Source organism: Rousettus aegyptiacus, unplaced genomic scaffold (genome assembly GCF_014176215.1).
Source record: "Rousettus aegyptiacus isolate mRouAeg1 unplaced genomic scaffold, mRouAeg1.p scaffold_m13_p_8, whole genome shotgun sequence".
Taxonomy (NCBI): Eukaryota; Metazoa; Chordata; class Mammalia; order Chiroptera; family Pteropodidae; genus Rousettus; species Rousettus aegyptiacus.
In genome coordinates, this window is record NW_023416311.1 from 12912185 (window position 1) to 12923022 (window position 10838).

A 10838-nucleotide genomic window follows, 5' to 3' on the forward strand; every position below is an offset into this window, starting at 1 on the left:
CCCCAACCCCTCAGTCAGTCCCCTGCAGCTGCCCTTCCCAGATCCCTCTGCCCAGGCCACCCCCAGCAGCTGGATCAGCCCTGCCCAGCCACTTGTCTACAGCTCTACAGGGGGAAGGGGGGGAGGAGAGAGGAGGAGGTGTGTGAGGGCGGGCTGGCCTGGGCTGAAGAACTCCACCAGTCTCGAGCAGAAGCCAGCCATGTCCAGCATAGGGCTCCTGCTCCTGCTCTTGCTGCTGGCACCACCGCTGAGGCCCTCCTCATTGCCACCCCTGGACACCCCAGAGGGCAAGGCCACCATCACAGGTCTCATCCTTTCCTCAATAGAGAGAGCCACCTCCTTCCTGAAGAAGAGACTGCCCGAAATCAACCTGGATGGCGTGGTGGGGTTCCGGGTGCTGGAAGGTGGGTGTGCTCTTGTTCCCCTGGACTGGCCACGAGGAAAAACAGTTTTCGGCCTGTCACCTGCCTGCCCTGCACTTCTGGGACCTGGCCGCCTTCTGGCCCCTAATAGTCTGCTTTGACTATAAGGAAAGAGGAGTGGGGGTGGCTTTCTCCTTTTGGGTGTCTGGGGGACCTCAGATGTTTTAGAGGCAGAAAGGATTCAAAGACCACCCAAGAAAAGATTTGGAAATTATTATTTTCCTGGGAGGAAATAATCCATTTGACACTCCCTCCCTCCTGACATGCCACAAACAAGGTGGGCACAGGGAATGTGCCCTTTGAAGGGATATTTATGGGAGGGTGGCCACAGGCAAAACCAGAGACCCCCAAGATGGGTTCCAGCCCCGGCTCCCCCCACTTCCAGTCAAAGCCGCCTGGAGGCTCCGAGAAGAGAGCCAACTGTTTGTTCAGCTTTGAGAAATATAAGATCCCCAAGGAGGAGGCTGGAAACAGGCCAAGGCAAACAGGGAGCCAGCCACCTCCCACACACACCAGGAGTTGCAGTAGGCCTTTCCCCTCAGGCCACCAGGGTGGCAAAGAGCCTGTTTGCCATCAGCCTGGGCTCTGGTTGTCCCCCCTCCCAAACCACCCACTCTGTGCAGCTTTCAGCCCATCCAGACTCCTGGTCCGGCAGGAGGAGGGGCTCTGGGACAGAGGCATCTCCTTCGTCTCAGGCCACCACCATTCTCTCCCACCCCTGCAGCGCCACTTCTGTCTATAGACCACTATCGTGGGAATTAGAAAAAGGCACCTCTTGACTGCCATCTGCTGGAAAATTGCCTTAATACACATACAAACCCGTGATAAGAATGTGCACACCCCTTGTGCAGTGTACAACTCGCACAACTGTACAGTGACTCTCCACCCTGCAATTTGAATCCTCCTTCATTTTTCAGTCCTGTATAACAAAATCTCCCTAATTAATTCCAAAAGCTAAACTTTGTTAAGTGCTTACTTTGTGTTATGGTCAATGCTAAGTCCTCTCTATGCATTAACTCAATTAATCCTTATGACCTCCTTCTCAAAGAAGTAAGGACTATCCTTATCTCGTTTTACAGACAAAGAAAGTAAAATGGAAAGAAACTGAATAACTTTCTGGTCACACAACAAAAAAACATTAGAGTCGGGATTTGAACCCAGGCCCACCTGCAGAAACCAAGCTCCCAGTCCCCACCCCCATCACGCAGCAGAACCCCACAGCGTCTAATCTCCAATAGGCTCAGTGAATTCTTTCCCCTCAGGTGCCGGAGGAGGCAGAAAGGCTGAGGAAGCACTCTATCTCAGGGTCTCTTTTCCTGTCCACATAGCTTGTCAAATGGTGGAGTGAGTGAACTCTGTCCCCTTCCAGTGCAGCTGAAAGGCGTTCAGGAAGTGTGGGCCCAGGACTCCCGGCTGCAGCCGCTGAGCCTGCGCGTGGGGAAGCTGGTGCGAAAGCTGGAGCCACTCCTCCACAGATCCATTTTCTACCTCAAGCTGAGTGACCCTCAGTACCTAAGAGGTAATGGCGTGGGGTAAAATCCCATTTCCTCAGGAACACAGCCTCTGGGGACATTTACTCAAATAACCTAGTGTGGCTCCTTGAGTGCCAGGGAATGTCTGGTACAACCTGTCACTGAAAGTGTTCTGTGGGCTGAGCACGCCACAGGCTGACCCTGGGGAATGTCTGTTCATCCTGGACTTCAGATTGAGATGACCTGTCCCACCCACACAAGAAAAGATGGAAAGGAGGGAACGTGTCACCCCTCGTTTGTTCAGCTGGTGCCCAGGCGTGGGGGCCTTCATCCTAGACCAGAGGGGACAGGAGGGCCTATCCCAGAAGGTGGGAATCTAAATGGTAATTTGGCCCTTTGCACAGCAAATATTAGTTTCCTGTTAGTATCTTTCTTATGCCTTTTAACACCGAAAGTCTCTTCTCATCAGCCTTGAGTTACCTTACCAAGGGCCACATCCTATAAGCCTGGCCTGAGTTATTGTAGTGGTGGTGGTGGAGGGAATTATAAACCAACCCATCATCCGACCCTGTCTCCCAGGGTCACAGCTCATGTGCACGCCCCGCTGCACATGACTGCGGCCCAGCCCTCCATAGCCTCAGCCTCCCTCTCTGCAGTGGAGGCCCTCCACCCCTCTCCCAAGGCCGGGTCCCCAAGACCCTCCCAGCTCACATCATCCTCAAGAAGGAGATCCACTTTCTAACTGAACCAAGGGAGTCAACTTACTCTTTTTACATGTTTCAAGCTTCCATGAATGCAGTGGATTTAGCCAAAGCCTGTCACAACACCATTCTAGTGACTTTTTAAATGTTTTTCTGTTTGTTTGTTTGTTTGTTTGTTTATTTTAGAAAAATAGCCTCCTGAGTGTTTCAAACACAATGCCCAACCAGCAGGCGAGGCTTAGAGCCCTGAGCAGCCACCCAAGTGTGGTCAGGGCTGCCCAGGAAAAGAACTGCCCAGTTCCTTGGCTCTGAGCCACAGGAGCCTGGGGGTGGGGCAGCTGATTGCAGTGTGGCCCACTGCTCCTGTCTCTTCCCCCACCCCCCTCCTGCCAGAGTTCCAGCCAACCATCCAGCCTGGGTTTTGGAAGCTCCCACACGTCTGGATGGACACCAACGCCTCCATGGTGTACTCCACGTTGGAGCCGGAGGACTCCTTCTCAGAGGAACACAGCGACTTGTGCCTGGTGCAGCTGCTGGGAACCGGGTGGGCCCCCTGCACTTGCTGCACTTCCCAGAAAACCCCAAAGCACTTGTTCTCTGCAGGTCCTTCTGTTGACTTACTCTCCAGGTCCCCAAGGGTTTGTGCAAAACCAGGAGCAGCTCCCCCAGAGCCCCCCTGACACCACTCTCTCCCACCATGACATGAGAGCCTGCCCCTACTCTCCACCCACGGTGGCCAGCCTGGCCCAGTCACCCAACCCCCCTGCACTCTCACCCCCACCTCCTGACGGGTCTCCCCACATCAGAGAATTCTGGTCCAAAACCACTCTTGAACAACCCACTCCCAGTGTAAAACTTCCTGTTGTTTTCAGGATAAAGCCCTGCCTCTGAGTGCCCTTCCACCTCCCCAGGTTCCTCTGGTCCAGCCCTGGGGCCTCTTGTCAGACCCTCCAAGTCACCAGCTCCTCCTCCCTCTATAAGCCTTTCCCTTTGCTGAGCAGGCCCCTCCGTGGGGCCTCCTCCCAGCCGTACCCGCCCCATCCCTGCACCTAGGTAACTGCTCATACTTCAGGGCCAGCTCCAGCATCCTTCCTCCAGAACCTTCCCTAATTCCACTGCATGAGGCTGCCCTCCCTAGGTGGGCTGCCTCTCCTAACACCACTGGTAGCCACAGATGCAATATACTTTTGTTTTATGGTTCCGTCTGGTCCACTGGGCTGTATATCTAGAAAGCAGGACCTGAGCCTAGTTTAGCTTCCCTGATGAGCAGTGGGCTTGGAGCATATTCCCCCGGGGGCAGCCCAAGATGCAGGGACTCATGGGCAAAGGGGCAATATGTGCACAGACATCCATCCTCTCAGCATCCTTCTGAGAGCTGCTTGGGCCAGGACACAGCTCTGCTCGCAGAAGGTCTGTGCTCCAGCAAGGGACCCAGCCCGTGTTGTCTGGTCCTTCCTTTGAGGCAGGCCTGGTGCAGCGCAAATGGGCATGCTGGGCCCACACCCAGGATAGCTCCAGGTCACCTCCGTGTGCTGGGGGTACTTACTTAATTAATCAAGACACAGGACACCTGTGTTTTACCTGGCAGCCCCTTGTGCCCAGCTGGGTGCCTGGAACCTACAGGGTTCTAATAACTAGTGTGGGAATTGGGACCAGGGAAGGCTCCAGGACCAGGACGTCGGGCTTCCTTTGGGATGCTGGTAAAAGCCTGGACCCACCTCACCCCCAGGACGGACAGCAGCCAGCCTTGCAGATTCTCAGACTTCTGCAGAACACTCATGACCAAGCCCGGCTGCTCCGGCTACTGCCTGTCCCACCAGCTGCTCTTCTTCCTCTTGGCCAGAATGGTGAGTGCTCTGTGTGGGCCCAGCCACACTTCACCCAAAGAAAGATAAGAGGGGCCCACAGCAGTGTGGCTTTGTATGCCATACATGGGGCAAATAAGCGAGTTTTTGTGCTTTGGGCATCAGGAAGGAGAAGTGAGAGTAGCCTGTCATCTGTTAGCTATAAAATCCAACCAAACTGTTGGGGGTAGGGGTGGGGAGAATTGGGATTCTGTTGGACAGAGATCTTTACATCCTGAATTGGATCAGAGGTCATCAGCATAACAAAGAGAGAGAGAGAGCCAAAGAGAAGCAGCAGAAAGAACTCAGTAAACAATAACAAATGGAAAAGGACTCACAACAAAGTGGCTAGCAGCCTCCAGGAGACCAAACCAGCCCCACCCCCATCTTTCCCGTGCCCAACGCTCTTCCAAGCCCAAGAGCTCGAACTTTGCTAAATAATCATTGCTAAATATATATTTCTTTGTATAGAAAGGTAAGGCTTGTTGTCTCTATTCAAAAATGTTAGTCATCGTCCAGAAATTCTTAGCCTAGAACGGCCTTGCCAGTCTTTTAATTTTTAACAGAATTTTTTATTATTATTTACTTATTTGCAAACCATCGCAAACTGGTATTTTTGTAAATACAGTAACAACCAAATTGCGAAGAGAATTATTTTGATTATTAGATTGGGCAGGTGGAAAGTTATCCTGATACATTGCTATAAAAGTTTCTAAAGCCAATTCTCTTCTCTTCTCTCCCCGCAACCGGTCCACAGCCCACACTTTGAGAAGCGCTGTAGCTACCAGCCCTGTTAGTGTGGAATCCGGATGCAATGACAGCAGCTAGCGGTTGTAGTGCGCCCCCTAGTGTTGGGCACGTCCTAGTTATGGTATCACCCGCCCGCCGGAGTGCCCCTCCCGTGCAGCTCCCAGTGGTATCGCCCTTTCTCTTTGAAGACCCTTGAGGCTCTGAAAGGTTAACTTAACCGACACAATTACACAGCTCCTAAGTGGCAGATCTGGGACTCAAGCTTAGCTCTCTCTGATGCCCTAGCAAGCTGGGAATGTGAATAGGAATAGGAAAGAAATCCTGGGAAAAGGGGAAAGACTTGCCCCAAAGGCATCCACTCGCAATGTCATCTCAGAACGACAAGTCTTTCCCTATAACAGAGCTCAAGTCTGTCACTGGACCAACTTCTTTTGTCCCACTAGAAGGGATGCACGAGAGGGCTGTTCCGCCAGAGCCAACACTACATGAACATCTTCTGCGCCAACATGATGGACTTGAACTGGAGAGCGGAAGCCATTGGCTATGCCTACCCCACCCGGGACATCTTCATGGAAAACAGTAAGCATTCCACTCTACGGACAAAGCAGCACTGTGTCCCTGATTGCAGACACACACACACACACACACACACACACACACACACACAGAGTAGAACTGCCAGATTTAGCAAAAAAGTTTATAGGATCCCCAGGTAAATTTGAACTTCACGTAAGCAAAGAATACATTATTGGTATAAGTACATTCCCAAACATTGCATGAGCTATACTTACACTTAAAATTTTTATTTGTTGTTTATTGGAAACTCAAATTTAATTGGGCATCCTGTATTTTATCTGCCACTGTTTTGACTGCTTGCTTCTACAGAGGCTGAAGCAGTGATGGAACTCTACATGGCTGACTAGTTAACCAACAAACAGACAGACACTCAAAGCCTTAGAGATAAGGCAGAAAGGGGGTCCTCAGGTAGCTGCTCCTAGGCTTGGGTGTCCAGATCCCTCTGCTGACCCCTACTCCAGTGGCCCGGACCAAGGCCCTAAGTGGGAGGCAGGACTCAGGCCTGGGAGCCCCTGCTCACTAAGGCAGACTCAGGACTGCCTCTTTCCAGCTACTGTGTTAAGTGCCCATCTCCTGGCTCTGCCTAACCCTGGCAAGAGGAGGCAGGTGGCACTGTGCTGGCCTTGGGGAGGGGAGGAGGCGGACCTGTGGGGACAGGGCTACAGAGGGTATCCTGTCTTTGCTTCCAGTCTTGTTCTGTGGAATCGGCGGCTTCTCTGACTTCTACAAGCTCCGGTGGCTGGAGGCCATTCTCAGCTGGCAGAAGCCACAGGAAGGGTGCTTTGGGAGGCCTGGTGAGCTCCCCTTCTGCCCTGGCTGGTGGGGTGGTGGGGGCTGGAAAGGTGGTGGGGGGTCTGTATGCTCTAAGCCAGGTGGGGAAAAGATGAAGTGATGTTAGAGACGCAAAGAGAGATTTGCAACATCTATATGCATGCGCGCGCATGCGCGCGCGCACACACACACATAAGTTAATGGGCTTGGAACTTTGGAAGCCAAAACTTTGCAGGACAGGAGGCAATCTTTTTTGGAAGATGTTGGCCGGCTGCCCCTGCGTTAGCAAATTCATTCATTCGGCGAACATTCCCTGAGCATCTATTGCATGCCAGACACTGTTCTAGGCTCCAAGTAAACAAGGGCACCAAGAAAAAGAGGCAGAAATCACCTAAACAAACCAATAAGTGAAGTAATTGTGAGTTCTGAAAGGGCCGTGAAGGTGACACACTGAGAAAGCAAAGAACATCAGGGAAGGTTCTTCAGGCATAGCGTCAGGGGAGATGTCCAGGTAGGGGTGACTTAGAAGCAAAGGGGCAACCCCTTTCCAGCGGTGCAACACGGGACAGCCGGACTTCATTGGAGAAATGAAAAGTGTCTTTACCTCTTTGAGCCTCGATTTCCCCACCAGCGAGTAAGTGGGCATAATCATCTCCTTCCTAAACTGTCAGGAGCAGATGTAATACATGTGAAACCACCTGGCATGTCCTGAGTACAGAGGAGCCTCCCAATAAATTTTGGCTTCCTAAAAGAGAAGCTTAGGATGCTCAACAAGGCAAAGCTTTTGAAATTAGAGACTCTGTTTTTGAAACAGAGGAGTTTATAAAATGAAGATTCTCAGGTCCCCAGACCTATAGATTCAGCAGATGGAAGATGGGGCTGTGGAACCTGCATTTAAAGAAATTTTTTTTAATTATCTTTCAATTACAGTTGACATACAATAGCATATTAGTTTAATAAACCTGCATTTTTAATGAGGTCCTCTGGCCATTCAAATGTGGGAGGTTGGGGGACTACAATTTGAGAAATATGTATAGATGACACATTTAGGCCACATGGAAGGATCTGCAGACAGGTGCTCAAGGAAACTTCTGGAAGTGGCTCCAGATTGAGGAGAAGACCTGAGCAGCTTAAGGTGTCGTGAGGAGAAGGAGGTTTAGCAAGTAACATTTTAAAATCCATCTTGAGAAGCTCATCTTTTACTCTTCCTCTAGATGCTGAAGATGAAGAATTATCTAAAGCAATTCAACACCAACAGCATCATCTGAGAAGAGTAAAGAGGCGAGAAAAACTATTTGCAGGTAATAAAAATGTCCAAAGGACTTTCTTGGCATGAAACTGAGACACCCCAGAAAAGCTACACACGGATAGTGCTCAATTTGAAACAGGCCCCATCATTACTGAAGGAGCTGGATCTGAGGGCCCTTGTATTTGGGAGAGGGAGAGAAGGGTAGGAATCTCCGTTACTCTCATGTTAGAAAGTGGGGAGTCCAGAGGAAAATCTCCAGTGAAAGGAACACAAAAGAGAAGTTTCAGTGTATTACTGAAAATCACAGAGATAACCCCTCTCCATCAAAATCTAGTCAGAACAGGAACTTCCGCAGAGGAATTGAATATGGGGAACCTGCCTTAGAGGTGTCGTAACTGCTGAAAACAGAAAAGGTGAGAAAACTCAGAGATGAACCACTGCAAGATACCACTGCCCCCACTGGAGGCAAAGCTGGAGGGACAGAGTGGAGGAAGTGGTGTTAGCAGAAACTTCAGGGACTGGCCACAGAGGAGACAGAGGTGGACAGAAGTACCCCAGCTTCTCCCCTCACTCCACCTGTGCCTGCTGTTTACGGGCAAGGCAGCCTGGGAAATGTAGTTTGGAGGGTTAGTGCCCTGGGGTTTGGAGCAAAGAAGGTCAGGGGATCTGAGAACCAAAAGGTAAGTGACCAGCACAATCCCAGTGGCCACACATCCTGGTGTCCCCAGCTGACACCTGTTGTCCTGGTGCCATTAGGAATAGTGCCATTTTTCTTCCCCAGAGTGTCCTGGTTGAAATGATAAGTTATGTGGTCAGCCCCACCAATGCAGAGAGACTGAGAAGAGGATATAACTATATTGGGAAGGAAAAAAAAAGCAAGATAAAATATGGAAGGAAGGGACGGAGAGAGATAGAGAGGGAGAAAGAAGGAAGAGAGGATTTGATTTCAATCTTTGTATTAATAAAAAGTAAATCACTGCAGGCAAAAGCAGGAAGGGAAGTAGTATAGCCAGCTCAGAGCAGAAGTCCAACTTATCCCGGGGACGATTCCAGTAACTAAACATCTCACCATCCACCCCACCACTGACTGCCTCATCATCTACTGGCAGGTAGACAAGAGAAGGGCGTGGAAGCGCAAATCCAGTGGGCCTGTAGCTGCCTCCAGGCGCTGGCCAAGGGAAGGGAGAGACTTTCTCAGGAGATTCCTAGAGGCCCCCTGCCCTAGATAAGGCTGCCCCACACTGAGGGGCCTGGGACTGCCAATGGCGGGTGGTAGGGGACTTCTGTGCACACCACGGAAGCTGGCTGCTCCCTAGAGACTGACAGCTGGAGAGGGAGCTGCAGAAATTCAGAAGCCCAAGGCCTTTCCTGGGGCCCCTGAAGGTTGACCAGCAGCCTAGAAAACTTCCCAGGATGGAGCATCATTCTTTCACTTATGGCACACATCCATGGAGACTAAGCACAAGATCTGAAGCCAGGCTGTCTGGGTTCGAATCCACGTCTTCCCTTACTCAATGTAGGAATCACTCAACCTATCTGAGCCCCAGTTTCCTCATCTGTAAAATGGGGACCAAACAGTGCCTCCTTCATAGAGCTATTGGGGTTAATATCAGAGCATTGTGCCAAGTGCTCCCCATGGCTTACGGTAGGCCACCGACAGGCACAGGCTGCCTGGGTGAGTAATTAGCGTTCTTGAAATCTGCATTCTCTCTCCCCCCAAGGAGCCTGGCTGAGGTCCTTTTCTTCTCTAAGTCTGTGAGGGGTGGGGAAAGTCTTGGCTCACTCCACCTGCCGAGAGACTAAAGGTGGGTGGCCCACTTTGAGTTCAGAGAACTAAATGACATCTCAGGAGTTTCTGTCTCAGGCAGTTGTTCAGGGTCACATGGGACCAGCAAGCCTGAGGCAGCAATTAGAGAGGCTGTTGGGGTCAAGATATGAGCTGTAAAGTCGCCAGGGGTAGGGGCTCAGCTCTGCTACTTGAGCCTCATTTTCCCCATCTGTAAAATGGGGCAATGAGTTGCTGTCTTAGAAGGTCTCACTAGGACCTAAAAGCAGGGGAAACTGGACCGAGCTGGACAAGGGGTTAACCTCAGGTCAGATCCCATGGGAGGGGCTCCGGCGACTCTTAACACAGAGTCACCCTGAGGAGGAGCCAGCTTTTGTGTCCGTGTATTAGTAAATCATTGAGAGGAAGCGTAACCTTCTGGGTGAGGAGGCTCCAAATGGCTGAAGACATTTCTCTAGAGAAGGGAGCTGTTAGCAGCCAACACCTACGGCGACTAGCGGATGGGTGCCCGGCCCGGCAGAGTGGATCTGCTGGCACCAGGCTGGCTGGAGGGATATCTGAAAAGCATTGACGGAACTGTAGCCACCACCCAGCACTCACAGAGGGGCTTCTGTCTCTCTCCCCAGATGGCTGCTCCTCCCACAACACAGCCATGGCCGTGGGGGCCCTGGGCGGCTTCCTCTACATCCTGGCACAATACCCCCCAGCAAACAGAGAGCTGCAGCAGGCCACACCGGCACCGCCAACTGACATGAATGGCTCCACGCCTGCCTCCCGGGAAGATAAAACCATACCTTTCATCCCTCCTTCCTGGAATCCTGGGTCACACCCTGAGAAGGAGGCACCTGAGAGCAAGGTGCCCCAGCTTCGTCCCCTCGAGGAGCAGGGCCTGGGAAGGAAGGCTGGGACGGTTCCAGGAACGGCAGCAGATGAATAAATTCAGAGAGCAGTTGAGTGGGGAGTCGAGCCCTGTTTCTCAGCCTTTTGCACAACTTCTAGGGCTGTATTCTGAGTCTTCGACCCCACTCAATGCAAATTCTGAAGCAACCCGTAAACTTGAGATTTGAAGGCGATTTGTTCAGATATCAACTGTTGCATCTTCCCCAGTGGGAGAAATAAGGTCCTTGGAAAAAAAACAGTTCAAGTCATGACCTAGACCTTGAGATAGGAGCCGAAAAGGCAGCACATATAATCCTTATGCATCCTCTGCGAAGAGCTCTGTGGTATCATGAAGTCACATCATGTCACGGTCATGTCATTTTACAAA

General features: G+C 51.4%; 1 protein-coding gene across 2 annotated transcripts; it reads left to right on the plus strand.

Annotated features, from left to right (window-relative positions):
• Positions 1-148: 148 nt before the first annotated feature.
• CUNH16orf89 (chromosome unknown C16orf89 homolog) lies at positions 149-10626 on the plus strand. Of its 2 annotated transcripts, none has more exons than XM_036226145.1 (8): positions 149-404; positions 1792-1941; positions 2989-3139; positions 4325-4442; positions 5633-5768; positions 6455-6559; positions 7751-7837; positions 10198-10626. In XM_036226145.1, exons 1-8 carry the CDS (start codon positions 200-202, stop codon positions 10506-10508), a joined length of 1263 nt encoding a protein of 420 aa, XP_036082038.1. In that variant the 5' UTR covers positions 149-199; the 3' UTR covers positions 10509-10626. The 2 variants fall into 2 exon arrangements, with proteins under 2 accessions (XP_036082038.1, XP_036082039.1); XM_036226146.1 differs by having other exon boundaries at positions 5636-5768.
• Positions 10627-10838: the final 212 nt, after the last annotated feature.

Coding starts and splice junctions, on each gene's coding strand:
- CUNH16orf89 (XM_036226145.1), top strand. CDS start 200: ATGTCCAGCATAGGGCTCCTGCTCCTGCTCTTGCTGCTGGCACCACCG. Junction 1,942..2,988: donor TGACCCTCAGTACCTAAGAG/GTAATGGCGTGG, acceptor CCCTCCTGCCAG/AGTTCCAGCCAACCATCCAG. Junction 4,443..5,632: donor TCTTCCTCTTGGCCAGAATG/GTGAGTGCTCTG, acceptor TTGTCCCACTAG/AAGGGATGCACGAGAGGGCT.